At 48.1% G+C, this 20,140-nt stretch overlaps 1 protein-coding gene across 2 annotated transcripts in view; it reads left to right on the top strand.

Annotated features, from left to right (window-relative positions):
- The window catches only part of LOC115284739 (ubiquitin-associated domain-containing protein 2-like), a 71,160-nt gene that overhangs the window by 49,229 nt on the left and 1,791 nt on the right, over positions 1-20,140 (top strand). For both annotated transcript variants that reach the window (XM_029931225.1, XM_029931224.1), the window contains one exon: positions 8,135-8,257. In XM_029931225.1, the coding sequence (XP_029787085.1) occupies positions 8,135-8,257 (123 nt within the window). The remainder of the gene's footprint in view (positions 1-8,134; positions 8,258-20,140) is intronic.

Genomic DNA, 20,140 nt, shown 5'->3' with positions numbered 1-20,140 from the left:
AGTTAGTAAATATTTTAAGATTAATGAGAAGGCAGTGGGGAAGCATTGAAGGGTTTTTAAGTACAAGAGTGAGAGTGACATGAGGAGATTTGTATCTCAGGAAACTCCACCGTTGATGCAGGTGTGAAAGAAGGCAGCGAGAGTGGAGAGCGAAGGATAGATTCAAAGACACTGAGGAGTTACAGTCGGCAGAGCCTGGTGGGCTGCCTTACGCAAGTGGGTGGGTATTGACGTCATTCCCCAGGATTGGGGACAGGGGCAGAGGTATGGGATTGAAGATGAGTGTTGTTTGGGACATGTGTCATTGTAAATTTTTGTTAATGTTTTATTTTAAGAGAGAGAGAATATGAGCAGGAGAGGGGCGGAAAGGGAGACACAGAATCTGAAGCAGGCTCCAGGCTCTGAGCTGTCAGCACAGAGCCGGAATCAGGGCTCAAACATATGATTCGCCAGATCATGACCTGAGCTAAAGTCAGAGGCTTAACCAGCTGAGCCACCCAGGCATCCCAAGGGACGTGTGCCATTTTAGATGTCTCTGGAACATCTGAGTGGCAGTGTCCAGGAGACTGTTGGATATGTAGCTGTGGGGTGCAGGACACATGGTGCCTAAAGCCCTCAGAATGCACGAGCACCTAGGGACAGAATGTGGACAGAGAAGACAAGTGATCCTAAACAGAACTTTACAGGACACTTGTATTTAAAGGCTATAAGTAGGAGAAGATGGCTCTGAGAGAAGTGAGAAGGCCTGACTGGAGAGCTGGAAAGCCAAAGAAAGTGGGGCACCACAGGAGCCCAGGAGGAGGGGGCAGGGGGCCCAGTTCCTCTGGGGTTTCGGGCAGGAAGCCGAAGCAGCTCTGTTGGGTCAAGCAAAGGGTCTTGTTGGTACCCTGGAAGAAAAAGGAAAAAAAACCTAGCTTCTAGAAGGCAAGGCATTGTCTTACTTCTCTCTCCAGCCTCTTTGCCCGAGGTACTGGCAGGCACATTACTAGACACTAGGTAATTCTGGTGCTTTTAGCTTCACTAGAGCTACTAAAACAGACTGGTCTTTTCTGCCCTTGAGCCTCATGCTAGGTCATCCAGATCGCTCACGTTAAATGAATAGGTATTTCCTGAACATCTGTGGTAGAACTTCCCACCCACGGTGTTACGATCACAGGTGGGCTGAGATATCGATGCCCTCAGCCCACAGGGCAGCTGGTGGCCAGCAGCTTTGGCTGTCTGTCCCGTGTGTCCTGCGGACCTGTCTTCTCTGTGCCGTGGGAAGTCTTGGTCTGTAACCGGGTTACTGATTCCTTGTACGGGTGCCGCCTCGCCTCCTGTCTGCCCGAGGCAGACGTCACCTCACAGTCTTCTCACTGTCCCTGCTGAACCCACACCCTCCCTCTGAATCTTCCTAGCATGGTGCCCAGGCAGCCACAGACAGCGCAGGAGAGGGAGGTGGTCCCACTGCCTGTTTGACACCTCAGAATCCAGCACGCCGGTAAAGCCGTTCAGATCAACAGATGCACTTTTTTTTTTTTTACAGTGACCGACCACCTTTTTTTTTTCCTGAGAGAGAGCAAGTGTGCCCGCGCACACAAGTGGGGGAGGGGCAGAAGACAAGAGGGAGCCCTCCGCAGGGCTCTGTCTCAGGACTATGAGATCATGACCTGAGCTGAAATCACAAGTCAGACACTTAATCAACTGAGCCACCCAGGCGCCCATCCAGTGACCAGCCTTTTCAAAGTAAGATGAGAGTGCTTCCAGAAAGAATCTGAATTGCTCTGAACCATCACACCCATTGTGTCCACTCTGTAATTGTTCTTCATTTTGTTCTTTGGCAAAACGCCTCCTTGACTGGAGAATGAGTGCAGGCTGCCCTGAGCTGTAGGGAGTACCGTTCTCACCCCATCATGGCGCCGCAGGCTCCACAGTCGAGTTGGGCAGACCAGAAAGAACACACAATGCAGATAGTAGATGGTGGTAATAGCAAGTACATAAGCTTTTAGAAGTTCTCAAACTCGGTTTTAAATGCTTTACTTGTATCAACTCATTTATTTCCTGTCTTAACCCGGACTCAGGGTCGCGTTCCTTCACTGAGCCCTGCGTTGGGCGCCAATTGTCTAATCCCGGCGGCCGGGGCCTGCTCGTCCGCCCCGTCCGCTTCCATCCCAGGCTGGAGCGGCACTTGTGGGTGCCGCGGTGTGCTAGCTCGCCAGGTCTAGGGGCGCCAGGTCCCGGCTTTGAGCGCGCCTCCGTCGCGGGTCCTTCTCTTGAGGGAGGGAGAGAAAAAGGGGGCAGGAGAGGGAGACGCACAGAGAGTAAAGACACAACTCATGGTTTCCGATCAGGCAAAAGAGAGAGAGAGAGCTTTATTCAGAAAACTGTCTCTTATAAAGGTTTCAAGGCAGGAAGACAAAGCAGCTGACCAAGGTCAGTTACCAGGTAAACAGAGTCAAATGAATATCAAAAGAAATGCCCAGATTTGCCTCAGCAATACTGGGAAGGGGGGAGTTAGCACTGAATAATCCAAAATACGGTTTTGATCTTTTGTGCACCTTGGCCACTCCAGTCTGGCCCAGCATGACAGATGCCAAAGTTATTTTGACCAGGAAATGGCAGTCTCCAGCCTCTAGATGCAAATCTTGTTTACTGGTTCACTCTCAGGAGAGTGATAATCCTTGCCTGAGGCAGACAGAAAACTTGGCGGCCCCCAACAATTTCCTACATCCTTATGAGGTAAGTGTAGGTATTCCCATCTTACAGATGAGAAAACTGAGCCTCAGATCCAGAAAACTGGATTTGAACCCAGGTAATTTGGCCTTCAAGACCACTTGCAGTCACTCCGCTTCCTCTGCCATTTCCTCCTCTGTCACGACTTGTTAGCACCGCCTTGCCCCTCGAAAGAGGTAGAAACCTGTTTTCAGTTCCCTATCTCTGAGCGGGTGATGGTGGCGCTCCTCTCTGTTGTTGAGGTCATCTTCACCTTTAAAATTCAACTGAGCCTCCATCTGCTTTGACATTTGACCCCCGTGCTTGGCTGTGATTGGTTGGTGCCCACTCTGAACCTTCCGAGCCCTTTAACTGATGCCACTCAGCTTCCTTTTTAATTATGTGCCACCTTGCCTCCTGACCTGTTCCATTTGCGGATGTCTTGTGCTCCCCTGAGGAGATCATGGGCTCCACCTGCCCCTGGCTTGTGCCCTGCCTTGGAAGCTGCCCACAGAAAGCCCCTAGTGAGCTCCTCCTACCCAGCTTCTCCGTGGAGACACTTCTCTGTACACACCGCCTGATCGTCCCCATCCTGAAGCCTGCCAAAGCCATTAGAGATGCAGTCCCAATCCGTGTGATGCCACTTAATAAAAGGTTACAAATACTTACTATTCTCAGCTGGGAAATTAGTCATTTTTTTCAATTTTCACAAGAAATTTTATTTTATTTGAAAATCTTCTTACCGACTAATAACATATTTCATAAAATGGTGTTCAAAATGCAAGCTGTTTCCTTTTTCCTCTTTTAAATATGTGGTTGTTGCTTTTGAAGAAGACAAAGTGAAGGAAACGTTTCCTGTTTGTAGAGTCTCGGAGTTAACCTGCACCGAGACCAGATGAGTGCCAAAACATCCTAGCGCCGAGAGCTCCGCTAACTTTCTGCTTTTTAAGCACTTTTTCACCATCACAGGAGCAGGGGGTTAGGGTTCAGTTTTGCTTTGCCTGCTCTTCCACTCTCACTCCCTTTGAAGAAATAAAATGTTACAGTTTCAACCAAAGGCTCATTGTCCTTCCCGCTGTCCTGCAGCTGGTGGGTGGGTCTAAGCCTGTGCCTGTTTGTGTCTTTAGCACATGTTTTTGCGGTAGAGCACATCCTAGACACTGTGGACACTTTGGTCCAGACCATTCTCTGGTGGAGGCTGTCCTGCGCATTATAGGACATCCCTGCAGCGTCCCTGCCCTTGCCCCCACCACACACAGCACCACCATTGGGTCCCCCGCCTCCCACCCCCACCAGAAATGCCTCCCACCCCCTAGACATTTCCACATATCCCCTGGGGGGCAAAATCACTGCCAGTATATATCCACATAGTAGTTTCAGTAGTTTACTGTTATTCTGAGTATTTTTAAAATTCATGTAAGCGCTATATTCTCATACAGCTCTCTGTGTTCTTTCAAAATTGTATTTTGGAGACTTATCTGGTAGATCTAGTTCATTTATTCTGGCTGCTCGTATAATAGTCCTTTCTCTAGTAGAACCATTTATTAGTTTATTTATTAGTTTACTTCAGGACAGTTGCATTGTTTACATTTTCTTACTTAATATTCTAATCGGTGCTTCACAGAACATCGTCATAAATGCACCATTAGGCACTTGTAGCCACCCGGAGGTGAAACTGCTGGGTCATAGAAGGTCCTCAGTTACGCTCGATCTGGACACATTGTTCTCCAAAATGTTTGTCCAACTTTTCCTCTCACCAACAGTACACGAGCCCCATTTCCTTCACACCATCCCCATACCTGGTATTTTTAGACATTTTGTTTTTGCCAGTCTTGTGGGTATGAAATAACATTGCTATTTTAATTTGCATGTCCTAACCCTGGTGGGTCGAACGTCTATTCTTATCTTTATTGACTCAGGGTTCCCTCTTGTGTAAATTGTTCCCCTTGAACAACATGGGGGTTAGGGGCATCAAGCCTCAACACAGTCAGAAATCCATGTATAACTTTTGACTCCCCAAAACTTAGTTACTGACAGTCTGTTGTTGACCAGAAGCCCACCGATACCACAACTATACTGTGTTTATCAAGAACTGAGGATAGGTGGATCTACACAATTCAAACTCATGTTGTTCAAAACTTAGCTGTGTGTTATCCATTTCTTTCATAAGTCATTTATTTCTTTTCATTAATTCTTTATGTATTCTGGTTATTAGTTATATATATATGTACATCTGTATGTGTATATATGTGTGTGTACATACACACATACACATATATAATCTACACATCCACGTCTTCTTTATCTTTTCTTCTATCAGTGGACACTGGGGCTGCTTCCACAATTTAGCTGTTGTAAATAATGCTGCAATAAACATGGAAGTTCATGTATCCCTTTGAATTAGTTTTTTATATTTTGGGGGTAAATACCAAGTAGTGCAATTACTGGATCGTAAGTTTGTTCTATTTTTAACTTTGCACCAATTTGTATTCCCACCAACAGTGCATGAGGGTTCCTTTTTCTCCACATCCTCACCAACACTTGTTTCTTGTGTTTTTGATTTTAGCCATTCTGAAAGGTATGAAGTGATAGTTCATTGTAGTTTTAATTTGCATATACCTGGTGATGAGTAATGTTGAACATCTCTTCATGTGTCTATTGATCATCTGTATGTTTTCTTTGGAGAAATTTCTGTTCATGCCTTCTGCCCATTTTTTAATTGGATTATCTTTTGGGTGTTGGGTTGTATCAGTTCTTTATATATTTTGGATACTACCCCTTTATTGGATATATCATTTGCAAATATTTTCTCCCATTTAGTAGGTTGCCTTTTAGTTTTGCTGATTGTTTCCTTCATTATACAGAAGCTTGTTTTTGATATAGTCTCAGTAGTTTATATTTGCTTTTATTTCCCTTACCTCAGGAGACCTATCTAGAAAAATGCTGCTATAGCCAATGTCAGAGAAATTACCACCTGTGCTCTCTTCTAGGATTTGTATGGTTTTAGGTCTCACATTTAGGTCTTTAATCCATTTTGAGTTTATCTTTGTGTATGGTGTAAGAAAATGGTCCAGTTCTCATTCTTTTGCATGTAGCTGACCAATTTTCCCCAATACCATTTGTTGAAGAGACTTTTCCCATCACATATTCTTTCCTCCTTTGTCAAATATTAATTGACCATGTAATTTTGGGTTCTTTTTTGGGCTTTCTGTTCCATTGATCTATATGTCCATTTTGGGGCTGGTGTACTGTTTTGATTACTACACCTTTGTAATAGAACTTGAAGTCTGAAATTGAGGTACCCCCAGTTTTGTGTTGCTTTCTTTTCTTTTTCAAGATTGCTTTGGCTGTTCGGAGTCTTTCGTGGTTCCACACAAATTTTAGGATTGTTCTGGTTCTGTGAAAAACGTTGTTGGTAGTTTGATCGGGGTTGCATTCCATGTGTAGACGGCTTGGGTGGTATAGACATGTTAACCATATTTATTCTTCCAGTCCGTGTCTTTCCATGTATTGGTGTCATCTAAATCTTTAAGTTTATTTTTTAAACAGACTTATTTTTGTAGATGATATGAAGTGAAGGTCTAATTTTATCTTTTTTCCAGATGGCCACTTGTCCCATTTGCTCTCTTCCTACTGATTTGTAAGGTCTCCTTTACTGTCGACCAAGTGCCGGTGCTTCTGATTCCTAGACACTAAGGATCTCTTGCTGTTTATTGTACACACTGAGTCTTACTTATGATGGGTTTTTTCCTCATGGGTTTTGAATTTTGGGTTCTAAGTATTTCCCACCTGGAGTTTTAGCTATAAACCCCATGTAGTCCCAGGATAAGAGATGGCCCTCTAGAGTAATTTTACATTTGCTTTTGCTTGGTCCTTAGATCTATCCAACTCTGTCCCAGAACCAGTTCTTATGTAACTTTTGATGTGTTCTTAAAACACATATTTAATATAACTGCAACCTCAGATTTCTCATTTCTCATTTCTTAATTCTCAGGTGGGCCAAAATGACTGCCTTCTCCCTCAGAAAGATCGCCTTTCGGGTTTGTTTCTTCTCATCTTCTCGCCCACCGAGGGTGTTGCCATGTGAGGGTCGTGCCTCTACGCAGGTGCTAAGCTCAGCATCGCTGCCTCTTTCATACTCAGGCCTCATCTCCTAAACCTAGTAGATGGTGAAACCGCGGTGGCTCTAGGTCAGCAGGGTGTGCCCCCCCCCCCCGGCTGCCCCGCCCCCGGCAGCTTGCAGCTTGCTTGCTTACTCTTCTGCTTTTCCAGCACGTGTTTTAAGGACCCTGGGGCCTCCATTTGTTCCTCTCGTGTTCAGCTGTGCAAGTCAAATATTCTTTTATTTTGTCCAGCATTTTTAGACATTCATAGTAGTCTTAGTCTATAATTTTTCCTAAATCTAGAAATAGAGAAGGTATAAATTGATAAATAAAATATTGGCAGATAGCTAAAATCATGGATTTTTATTCTTTTATTTATACTTTTTTAAATTTTTATTTATTCTTGAGAGAGAGGAGGAGCGCACGCACAAGCAGAGATGGGGCAGAGGGAGAGGGAGGCACAGAATCCAAAGCAGCCTCCAGGCTGAGCTCTTAGCACAGAGCCTGACATTGGGCTTTAACCCACAAACTGTGAGATCATGACCTGAGCAGAAGTCAGACGCTTAACCAACTGAGCCACCCAGGTGCCCTTAAAACCATGGATTTTTTTTTTAAAAAGCATCACACTACACATCTTCCTTTACATGGTGGCCTTTTTTTTTTCATTGATGACATAGAATAAGCAAAAAATGACATTGCCTTCAATCCAGGTTATCCCTAGAGCCACTCACGAGAACAGTTCTGATCCTTACTTCCAAACTTCTTGTGTGTGTGGGTTTGCCTTCTTATTCTCCGCCCTGTCCCTTGAGCGGGGTTTCATCTCTGCCTGTAGTCTACTCGAGTGTGCATGCTCAGAAGTTACTTAAAGCAGAAGGAGAAGGAAAAGGATCAGGAGAAGGGAAGACAAGGAGTGTGTTAACCACCTGCTGTGGGAGCTCCGGCTGCTCTCCATGTCTCGCCGGCCACAGCTGGCAAAGCCCCGGGCCGCTCAGGGCAGCAGAGATGGAGCGGGGCAGTGGGCACCCACTGAGGCTGAAGTTGGGAAGGTCTGCACGCGTCTTCCACTGCCTTCCAGAGCCAAGGTGCACAAGTAACTCTGGTGGCATCTTTCTCTGTGTACCGCCCCCCGCCCCTCCCCCCACCAGGCCATTGCCTTCATCCTGGTGACTGAAGGGTGGTGTGATGCTTTAGGGTGTGGACTGCTTGCCTTCAGTAGAACCAGTATAACCTTTCATTTCCCAGTCTGGACATGTGAGCTCATGGCAGGAAAACACACTCTCAAGCATTGATAAGATGGCTCTCCTTCTGGGTCTGATCATTGTGTCTTGGTCTCTTTTTAGGGAGGAATGATCAATTGGAATCGTCTTTTCCCTCCTTTACGTCAGCGACGGAATGTAAACTACCAGGATGGTCGGCGGTCTGAACAACAAGCATCTCCTCCTCTAGAGGTTTCTGAGGAGCAGGTAATCGGTAACACTGGTTCTTACCCTAAACCTGTGTTTCAGACTTAAAGAGTTTTGGCAAACAAGACTTGAAATAATCAAGCATATGAATACAAAGATCTTGAGAAAAGTTAAACCACTAATCATGATAGACACTTGGGCTTTATTAGTTACTAGGGGTCTTGTAAGTCTGAGGAAGGCATGATTTAGGGGGAAAAACGCACTGTGACCACTTATTTGAAATCGGTAATACTTTATACATAAAGGAAACTACTGACATTTGTTCTCTGTAAGGGGTCGGAGACAACGGGACTGGGGGTGGGGGGTTGTTTCTTTGAGAGAGCCTTTGTGTGGTTTGACTTTAGGGATCAGGTTCGTGTTTTACATATTCAGAAAGCAGAGCAACAGTAAGGGAGGTGTAAAACCAGAAAGAAACAAATAAAAGATTCAACTGTATTTTAATGCATAACATAGGAGAGAGGGAAGAATCCATTTTTGTAACTTTTGAACATAATATATCCTCAGTCTAAAGAAAAAAAAGAACAAAGAAATCTTAAGCTCTTCCCAGGTTCGTTTTCACAGTAGTCTGAGTACAGCAGCTCTGAAGTGATGTTGGTTGTATTGTAGATTTGAGCAAACGAGGAAACGGGCTGCTCCTACCGTCGAAGAAGGAAAATACACACACAGGATAGGGGCATCGGGAGAGCCAGGGGGTGCTGTCGGGTTGGAGTGGAATTAGAAGTATCAGCATACACTCGTGATTTAGTAGGAGAGAGTGTGTGTGTATGTGTGCGCGCGCACACGTGTGTGTACCCATGTGTCTCAGCTGTGTCTACTTAAAGGAATCAGAAGCAAAGGCACCCCAGTAACACTGACCACCCGTGCCGCCCTGATCTAGTCTCCAAATAATGCTGGCCGACTGACAGAAACGAGCTTCTTGAGAGAAATGGTGGGGCCCAGGCCCAGGGTTGGCAAGGAACAAGATGACCCTGCACCGCCATGCAAGGAACTAAGGAAGTGCTCCCATAACTAAGGGATCAGGTCCCAAGGATATCCGATTTGGGTATCAAAATAAGTAAGGACCGTACTTAATATAATCCACTCGGCAGGGGGGCAGTCCATGCTGATGTTAGGAGATAAGTATTTATATGGGTATATGTGTCCACAAGGGAAAGGGATGTAAAGTAGTAAGTAGAGGGTTATGGATGGTATTAGAAAATTACAATTTTGCAACTATCAGTAAAAATCAACTCAGGGACAAATCATCAATATCTGAACAAGAGACCGTTTCTATAATCTCTGAGTATCTCCCCAAAAGTTGCTTATTAGTTACAAAAGGGAAATACTTAACCATATAGTGGAGAAACTGGACACCAGCGTCACCACGGTATCAGAGTCAGCAGAGAGGCTGGCGGCACGCCCTGGAAGGGCCCCAGGCACATCTTCCAGGAACTGGCCCATAATTCTCATCATAAGGAGAAAGCGGATAAGCCAGTTCAAGGGACAGTCTGTAAAATACGGCCCCGTATTCTTCAACAATACTCACGCTGCAAGCTGTCGCGGATTGAAGGGGACGAAGGCACGTTCACAAAATGTCAGACGTGATCCGACTGCACTCTGTCCTGGAAGTGCAGTGCGAAAGTTTGTGGTGAACGAACATTTTAGAGCCAGTTGATGAACTTGGACTGTGGATTAGATCGTAGTTTTACATTAATGTTAAGTGTCTGGGATTTGGTATCTACACAGACTGTGGTTAGGAGAGAGAATATTCTTGTTCTTGAAAAACACGCAGTGAAGTGCTAAGGGGTAAAGGGACACGGTATGTGCAACTTAATCTCATGTTTCAGGAAGAATAAGTGAGGAAGCGTATTGGCCGAGAGAGAGAGACAGACAGACAGACAGATGTGGCAAAGTAATAGGGAATCTGAATGAAAAATAATTGGTTCTAGGTACTATACTTGAAACTTTCCTCTAAGTTTTTAGATTATTTCAGACTAGAAAGTTAAATCTATGAAAGAAGTTTAGAGCATTGTAGTAACGACACTTTTAAGTTTCCTTCTACATATTTGTTTTCTTCTCATCAAACAAGTCAGGGGCAGCATCTCTTAGCTGGTCACACCATCCAGGCCATCACCTCCCCTGTCCCCAGAGTACATAAAGGTCATTTGGACCCAGGGCCCCCAGTCTGTGTGGCAAAGCCGTGTCCTGACTTTTTCTGGAACTCATGAGGGGCCTCTGGGCAGAGCTCCCATGGCCACCCTGGATTAGGCCAGTAAACACCCTGGAAAGAAACCCATTGAATGTGCCTGATGAATTGTTCCAGCTCCCCTCACCCCTGCTCACTCAGACCCACCGTTTTCATGCCTCCTCAGGACTGAGAGGTGGAGGAAGGAGCCCGTTCTCTTCCACTTCCGTTAAGAGAATTTATTTTTTAATGTTTTTAGGTTTATTTATTTTGAGAGAGACAGGAACAGCCTGAGCAGGGGAGGGGCAGAGCGAGAGGAGACGGAGAATCCCAGGCAGACTCGTGGGCCAGCGCAGAGCTGATGATGTGCGGCTTCAACTCACAAAATCGAGAGATCTGACCTGAGCCAAAGCCAAGAGCCAGACACTTGACCAACTGAGCCACCCAGGTGCCCCTAGAGAATTTCTAGAAAACTGTTTTCCCCATAACTATGAAAATAAAGCACAGTAACTCATTTTGTAAGATATTTATGGTAACATGTTGAGAAATAAGCTAAAGCTCTCAAATTCAAGTAAAAAGTAACAGTTCTCTTACACTACCGTTTACTTACTGTGCTAGAACCACCAGTCTCATTGCTCAGAGCAGCCGTTAAGGACATGAGGTGTTAAAGGTGAGAGAGCTCTTAGTGTTGGCACTTTGAGGGGAGAGAAAGGTGTCAAAAGTAACAGGGAGGAGAATGTGTGTGATTGAAGTCTTCGGGTGTTTTAATGAGTCATTTTCCTTGATCCTCCCAGAATGACGCCAGGTTAGCATGTTGTCAGTATCAATTTAAACAGCATTAACTTCTTCCTGGCTCGGGCATGAAAAGATGTAAATATGTGAGAGGCTGTTTTTAACATACGCTTCCTTATTCACTGATTTTCTAAACCTTGTTTCTTGTGTTTCTTGATTTTCCTGAGAATGGCCATCGCAGACTGTCATTGCCCTGAACCCCAGATTCTCCCCTGCCGTTGTTTAGGATGTAGACTCCTGGCGGTGTTTGTGAAAGGTGCTAGCCGGCCTGTAAAAGAGGGGAAATGTTCTTGCTTTCAGGTCATATACCGTAGTGTTTAGAAACATATAGTTAATATATAATCTCTTGGTTACTTTGAAGCTAGACACTATCTAAAATACTGTCTTTTAGTAACATAGTAAGATAGCTTGGATGAACAAAACCGCTTTATGTTTAATTCTTCAGTTACATGTGCTGTATCTTTTAAATATCAGAGTCCTGCCATTTTAATGCAGTAGGAAACTTAATAATTTTCTAAGTCAAAAACAATGAAAACTATTGTTTTTTTCTCAGGTAAAAAAAATACTTAAGGAATTTTAGTTAGAGTTCTTCTAGATCAGAAAACAGAATATTCTAAGAAAGAATGTGCATCTCTTATTACATCTTATATAGGCTAACATATGGCCACAGAAAAATTTAGCCACTTTTTCTCCTTTTGCTGTTGTTAAGCTTATGAATTTTTAGTTCTTCACAGTCTACTTTTTCTATTTTTCAACAAGTGGACTCAACACCTTTGCCAGTCTGTCGCCCCTTGAAGATGCCACCTCTGGCCACCCCCCCTTTTTAAAAATATTTTTAAATGTTTATTTTTAAGAGAGAATGCAAGGGGGGAGGCTGAGAGAGAGGACAGAGGATCTGAAGCGGGCTCTGTGCTGACAGCAGAGAACCCGACGTGGGGCTTGAACTCATGGATCATGAGATCGTAACCCGAGCTGAAGTCAGACACTTACCTGACTGAGCCACCCAGGGACCCCAGCCCCAGCCTTTCTTAAGAATATGTCACAACCAAGTGCCACCCTATAAAAACTCTTAATAATAACAAATGTGCTCAAATGTCTACTATCTTGAAATATATACATCATTCCATTTCTCTTCTTTTCTTTTTAACCAGGGATTTTCATATTTACACCTATAGTCAAAAATAACAATGAACTTCTGTCATTAGCTTCCTCCTTTTTTTTTTTTTAATCAAAGGAGAAAAAAACTTACCAAGTTTGTCTTTTTTGAACCCTCCTAAGCTTGGAAATGACCCTTCAGTTTTTCCTTAATGGAATACACAGGTAAAAGTGGACAAGGAAATTAAACAGGACTAAACCAGAGCTGGGGCCCGACAGAGCGAAGATAAGTGAACTGTTACAGATCCCAGCTTCCCGTCGTCCAGTCACACCTTTTCCTCCTCCTCAGCCAAGAATGATCAGCTGTCTGCATCAGGCTGGCCACTGGGCTAGGTTCTTGAAACACAGAGATAAATAAGGCATAGTTTCCTGCCCTCAAGTGGTGCAGAGCCTGTCTGGGGAGCCGGGCCAGCGACATCGCTAGTCAGCTCTGCACAAGTGTCCCAGTGCTGGAGGTGTGGCCCACCCCGTCATCCTGCAGACGTGCCAGAACGGCCACCTCTCTGCTGGAGGCACTGAGGAACCACAGCAGGGTCTTGGACCCGGAGTTGCACCGTTGGGTTTCCCTGGAGGGCAGACTACCATGGAGGAAGGTGTGCATTATAATCACGATGTGACTTCCTCCATCCCTGCCCAGGAGACAGGCTTACGAGTGCTTACGAGACTCTCGCTCAGTACGGCCGTGATACGTGAGACTCGTTGTGTGCATTCCCTTCAGGTTCTCCGAAATAGTCACTGACCCAACTAGAGAGAGAACAGCGTTCACACGAGACACTTTCAGTCTTAGCTGATAAATAGCAAAATGCGTTTAGTCGGAGAGAATCTTAATCTTAGTGAGGTTTTCTTCTCTCTTTGCTTCTCCAGAATCTTCACCACTGTCACCATAAGAACTCACCCCTAAACAGTTCCCTCGCTAATAGGCTACTTTGGGGTACACTTTGTACTTCTTCTGGGTATTTATCATTGTTGTGAGTTGGGAATTGGTCCAGCAGTGACTCAGGTTTTGTCTGTTTTCCCTGGTGACGGCAACCTCGTGAGGGCTAATATCATGTCTTCCTGTTTCCCACGCCTCATGGAGCCTGACACAGAGGCACCCGCAGTGGTTAGAACAGGGCTGAACGTGAGGCTGGTAGAGAGTGGGAGTGTGTCGGACCTTTCCACCGGGCGCTTAGCCTGGAAATAGGGTTTCTCAGAGAATAGCAAAGCTGAATGTCTTAGAATGAAATATTGGGTGGCGGTCAAATAATTAGCCAGCTTTTGGGGGGGGGGGGCTCTTTCTGCTGGGTCGTCTAACAGATATAAGCAGTGGAGCTCATCCTGTCGGTCGTGAGGGCCTTCTCAGCCCCAGAGCCTGAACAAAGCAGAAACGCAAAAATAAGGGGCCTCTGAGCAGCCTGTAGCCGGGAAGGAACATAAAATAACCAGAAACCGTTCACTCCCCCAATACATGTGATCAAAGGGGTTCAGCATTTCTGAGGAGGAGGGGAGTGGTCAGGGGTCCGTGGAAGAGAGGCGCGCTTGCGGTGGGGAAGCCACGAGGTAGGAGAGCTGGCTTGCCCTGAGTGGCAGCAGGGTCGTTATGCTGAAGCGGGGGAGGCGAGCCACATCCCCAAGGCTTCTGTTGGGGTGCTCCTCCCGGCAGGGCGTGGGCTTGGGGGGCGGGCATCGTTCAGGTGGGCATCACTTCCTGCAAGGTCAGAATTTGGGAAGTAGAACCCAAAAACCGTTGGTTTTTGACACCCTTAGCTAAAGGGAAGTTAAAGAAAACCACAGTCTCACTTGAACAAAACAAAAGGAGTAGGTCACTGAGAGGAATGCCGTCCACTCCATTGGGATGAGCGCCTAGCTCGGGGTGCCACCGCGGACCTGCGTCACCAAGAGAAGGCAAAGCAGGACTTTGTTTATCTTCTTTAGTGAGAATGACCTCGAGATCGGAGGCACACGTGTCCCAATCAAAGAGGATTGTTTTGTTTTGTTTTAAGTAAAGGAAAACCGATAGGGATTTATTTCCATGTAGGTTTCTTTCTTGTTCAGCAGGGTCTCTCTTTGGGAAACCTGCTCTGGGGAAAGATTGTTCTGCCTTGTTTGCATTCGGCGCACCCCTTCTCCCACGGGCTGGCACTGTACAGGGGGCCTCGGGCACTTGACCAAGAGCCTCCGGCAGAGTCGCAGGTCGCCGGGGGGACGTGCCACACTGCAGGCTACAATTCCAGTAGCGGCCCGTCCTTGCCAACCCTCACAGAGTTACTCTGAGCCTCCTCTAGAAAGTTAAGTCTTCCAGCACAGAAAACCGGCATCGTTGGTGTCACACTCAGGCCCCTTCAGTTTTTATGAATGAGGGGTGTGGGAGACAGGAGGGCATAACTCTCTCACTGGATGTTAACCCAGTTACCGTTTAAAGCAAACAGAACAGGATTGTTTTGGTGTTTAGACTAGAAGCGCAGATAAACTCTATTCTGATGTTCTGTGGTGACAGTGTTTACACGGAGGCTTCCCTGTGAGGCACCAGCAGGAGGAAGGGACTTACTCTGCTCCGAAATGGACAAGGAACGTTGAAAGAAATACTTTTCAGAAAATTCTATGGGCCTTTTTTTTTTTTTTTAAGTTTTCCAGACAGCCCACTGCCAAGCCAGCCAGTCCAAGACTGACTGAGGCACCAGCCGTGTGTGGCTGAGGGCTGTGCATGGCTGAGGGGTGTGCGGCATCCTGAGGGTTTTGCCAGCATGGGCATCTGGGCCCCGAGCCGTGTATTTGGTGGCCATCCCCCTGCAGACAGTCAGTTCCTCAAAGAACACACATCGCTGAACTTAAACTCCTTCTCTGACCACTGCTGGGCACCTTCTGTGTGCCAGGCTCTGGGTCAGGTGGGGGACACAGCAGGTGGGGTCCCAGTCCCCACGGAGCTCACCGTCTGCCTGCGGGGAAGGCAGACAAGGCCAAGTCAGCTCACCGCACACCTCACACGGACCCTCGGAGAGTCCGGGAGCGTCCGTTGAGTGAATGACATTCCACTGCTGTCCCCAACTTGATTTAAACTGAGTAGGAGGCGTTTTTGTATCTTTGTCTTCTAGTCAAGACCAAGAGCTTTTACACCGACATTTTCTCTTCCTTTGGATGTTCTATCTGATCAGGTACCAGATGGCTCTCATTCCAAAAGCTGAACTGAAAAGACAAGAAACAGCCTGTAGAGGAAACAAATTAGGTTTCCAGTGTGAGTTGGTGTGTTATGTGGCTGATACATATGCCCTGGACAGGGAGGGAGGTGGATGGAGTATCTGTAAATACCGTCATTTATATAATCGTCACAGTTGAGTATTTGCTGGAGTGTGTACAAATATAAAGTAAGGTCTTCTAAGAGTCACTAAAATAATGTGGGCTTTCGTTAGAATTTTGTGCTCATCTTTTAAGGAAAGATTTTTCCTACCTTTTTGACTTCTTAGGCCAGTTCTTACGTGTGCCTTTTAAACCCTGAAACCGTGTAACACAAATCATTCTGGCGCTGGTATTAAGTGTGGCTGTATTTAACTGTGGGGATGGGTGCAGGAGGGCGAACTCTGCCGCGATGCCCGTGTCTGACCCCGGGTCCCGGGGCCCTGATTTTCTGCCTGAGACTCTCCTTCCCGCTGCTCAGTGCTCGTTGGGGCTCCCGGAAAACCCGCATGTGCTTGATTGTTGTAAAAGACACAGCAGTTCTTCTGCCAACAAAGGATATAAAAAAGCAAAGTGAAAGCAGCTAAAGTGAATGCTGAAAACCAAGCTGAGGGTGGTTTTGTCAAGGTTGTGGGAACCTCTGAACTGCGCCCACGATGGTCACCGGGAGGGACCCGCTTACCTGGGCCAGCCAACTCCCCGGTGGGGTGAGAGTTATGACAGGGGCGGGGCTCCCGAGCACCTGTCCAGCGCCGGTCACCAGGCCGGGCAGCACTGGGAGCCCGAGGTGTCGTCCCCAACCTGGCTCGCGAGGTGAACACATGGCAGATGGGGGCCCAAGCTCAGGGCCCAGGCTCTCCCCGCCCGCTGACAGGCACCCCCCCCCCCCACAGGGTGGCTGGGGTGACTCTCTGGCACTTGGGTCCCATCTAAAACGGCTGCCGGCCTCCCCTGTGCTTTTCTTTCAAGGCATTGGGCACTTTGCGAAGCCTGTCTGTGTTTGCGTGTGACCGCAGGTCTGCACAGGTCTTGATTTTCTCTTTCTGCCATCTGAGCAGAGGGCGCGTCCTTCACACGGAGCCGGGGACGGAGCCACTGGCATCGGGCAGGTTGGGCTTCTCAGCACAGGGAACTATCAAGTCCGCAGCAAGTAGCTGCTACGTTGTTGTGACTGTTACATCGTAACGAGGTTGTTCTACCGCCCAGGGGAGCTGGAGCCCCAGTTCTGCTCCGGTTCGTGCATCTGGATGTGAGCCTTGAACCAGGCCCCAAGAAAGGGCAGCTGTGGGGTGCACTGCGGGATGCGGGCAGTTAGACAACACCCGTGGGGCCTGCAGTCTCTCTGCTTCTAGTCTTTTCTGGCTCATTATTGTCCACATTCCTAAGCCCAACACACACTTTCACTTTTCCTTGTATGTTTACTATTTGGGACACTAGGGGAAACTTACAGATGCACTTTCTTGGTGTAATTGTTCAGTTTTTAAATAGAACTATTAACATTCTTTATTTCTGCTTTGTTTTCTCATCTGGTTAAAGCGCCAGGTCATTTCGCCGTGAAAATTCTCCAGTCACACTTTTCCTCTCACCCCTAAACAATGCAGAGAGCCCCGAAGCCGGCTCTGGCTAACGGGGCACGCTCGCCAGCCTCCGGAGGGCGCCCAGAGCCGCGCGGGCTCATCAGTGCGGCAGACACGCTCCTGAGCCAAGCCTGTGAAAACCCAGCCCGGTTGTCAAAACCCGCACTGGTGCACGTGTGGTTGCCCATTTCTGAGAGACTGAACGAACTTGGGAGGGAGCCTCCCGTCGGCACCGACGTGGTGTGTGCACGTAGGACACGGCCCGGCCGTCCAAGACCGGAGGGCCCCTCCAGGGTGGTGTGGCCGACGCCGGGGCTGTGCCTTGGTGGCCTGTGTGGCCAGCCCGTCATCAGCTTCTTCCAGATTCCAAACTGGATTCCGAGTCCGTGGAGGGAAGACTAAGTGCCAGCTGGGAGTGGTGGCCCTCCCCTCACCTGCTGGCCAGGTGCCAAGAAGCGGCCCGTCGGTAGATAGCTGTGCTTGAAGTGCTGATGGTGACAAAGCAGTGATCGTGAGTGCAGCGGGGGCCACGCTGTTCGAAGTCCTTAAGAATGGCCGCGCTGGTGGGCGGTGGTGCTGGGTTCGCGGTAGCAGAGAGAAGGCAGGCGGAGCTGCCCACCCCCTCCTCCTGGGCCGCATTAACTCCACTAAAGGTAGTGGCTCTTAACTGGAAGTAAGTGGGATAAACATCACTAAAAGTTACCTCAGCCCAGGAACTAACCGAGAAAGGCTCGCCTGGCTCTGGTGTGCGTCCAGCCCAGGCCCCGGAGCCCGTCTCCCCGAGTGCTGTCGGGGTCGAGAACGCAGGGCGAGCCACTCTGTGAAATCCCCACGAGGAAAGAGCAAAGTGTGGATCCTCATAATCAAACGGCAAAATTGATGTTTCACATCTGGCAGAGCCTGAGACAGAGCGTAAGGTGACTCGAGTGTTAAAGGCACTGTGGTTTGCACTCACCAACCCGCTCCTGCTAACACAGGATGCCACCAAGACGTCTGATGACTGTAAAAGACACAGTGGTGACATGTGCAATGGATAATGTGAAGTGGGTTTTAAACCAGTTAAAAATGTCTTTAAAAAGTTGGTTAGCCACTTGAATAGAAAGGCAGGTCTGTAGGCAGTTGGGGGCCCTACCTTTGATTTTTGCCTGCTTGAAACTTTCATCAGTAACTTGAGGGACATTGTAGAGGCTTGCTACTCCAAATTGGGGGTAATAAAATTTTGATGGAGCTGAATAACCTAAGAGACAACAGAATTTAAACTGAAATTAGGGACGCCTGGATGGCTCAGTCAGCTCAGCGACCAACCTCAGCTCAGGTCATGATCTCAGTGGTTCATGGGTTTGAGCCCCATATCGGGCTCTGTGCTGACGGCTCAGAGCCTGGAGCCTGCTTCGGGTTCTGTCTCCCTCTGTCTCTGCCCCTTCGCCGCTCATGCTCTGTCTCTCAAAGATAAATAAACATTAAAAAAATACTAAATTAAAAAAATAAATTAGATTTGGTTAGCTAGAAAATGACCAGAGGGGATTTAACAGAAGTGTGCAATCCTAAACCCAAAAGACCAAATAAACTTACAGGGCAGGATTTGAGAAGCCCGGGGGGTGTTTTCAGCAGGTGGCAGCGTAACTGGCCACACCGGGAAGATGTGGTCTCTCACACGAGCACGGGCACATGCACACACACGTGTGTGCACGCTGCCGGAACGGGTCTGCTGTGACCAGCGCTGCGAGCACAGGACAGCAGCATCGGGGGAGCATTGCGGGGCGGGGTGGGGGGGTAGGCTGCACTGAAAGGAAGTGGAAACTGGGGTGCAGGAATGAAGAAAGCAGCACAGCCCCTGTTTTCAGGAGGCTCACGGCACAGTGACAGGGAGCCCAGGGCACAGTCAGTGGAGCCACAGAACTTTTTGTCTGGGCTTCCTTCTGGTCCGGGAGAACGGGACAGGGACGGGTGCTCCCAGAGCCAGTGGCTGGAGAGGAGCCACCCAGGCCAAGGACAGAGGGAAGAGCCTTCCGGCAGAGGGAGCACCGGTTGTAAAGGCGGGAGAGGGCCCCCGATGCCAGGCCTCGAGGAAGACACGGGAGGGCGGCCTTCGGCCCTTCGAAGTGCTTCACCCAGCAGAGGGAACAGGGTTGTTTTCTGTCACTTCCAAGGGCAAAATGCGGACCTGTGATGTCCCCCGGACGACAGCCAGCGAGAGGCAGAGTGTGCTTCTGTGGAGGCGGCGCCTTCCCCCCCCGGGCCATGCGGGAGGAGGGTGTGTGGTGCTCTGGGAAAGATCCTTTGCTCGAGCGGGAAATGAAAGCAGAAGATTCCCACCGTTCTGTCCACACTGCCCCTGGCCCAGGGAGTGGGTCCCCGACGTGTGCCGGCCCCTTTCCCAGGCACTGAGCGCCCCTCCGGGCATCAGCTGTCAGGTGTGTGCGACCACAGCCCGCGGCGAGCGCGACACGTGTGCAACGGAAACGGGGCTCAGCGGAAGGAGGGTCCCCACCACCTCCCGGTTTGAGGCCACTCCTTCCTCACGGGGTTCATGACGCACTGATGAGGGATCACAGCCCTACTTCGGAGAAGACGAGCTAGAACCCCAGCCGCTGACAAGTGTCCCCTGTGTGTCACTTCCACTCAGCGTCTCCCTGAGGCTCCTGGGGGGACGCGGGGTCTGGGTGTGGGCCCCTGGCTCCCGCTTGGCTCCCCACCCTCCTCCCCCCTCTCCTCCTTTGCTGCCCCACACCTGCCCCGACCCCACAGCATCAGGCGTGTTCTGTCCACTTTGCACCGAGGGCACTGATTTCTGCAGGAAGGCCAGAAATGGTGACTCAGTCCTCAGTCCACAAAAGCCTCTTTAACCCACATGTGAAAATCCCAACATTTGTGACAGTGTCGTTTTTCACTGTATCTTATTACAAACGTATGTTTCAACAGAAGTGCAAAGAATAGCTTCCTTTGACTGGTCTAGGGTCATAAATCTATTTATAACACATTTGTAACTGGGAAGATAGGTTACGCATGACCTTCAGTGGCACTGCCTGCTTCGCTGGAAATCGT

Source organism: Suricata suricatta, unplaced genomic scaffold (genome assembly GCF_006229205.1).
Source record: "Suricata suricatta isolate VVHF042 unplaced genomic scaffold, meerkat_22Aug2017_6uvM2_HiC HiC_scaffold_181, whole genome shotgun sequence".
Classification (NCBI taxonomy): domain Eukaryota; kingdom Metazoa; phylum Chordata; class Mammalia; order Carnivora; family Herpestidae; genus Suricata; species Suricata suricatta.
The sequence above is the reverse complement of the archived record's forward strand: the minus strand, read 5'-3'. Positions and strand labels throughout refer to the sequence as shown.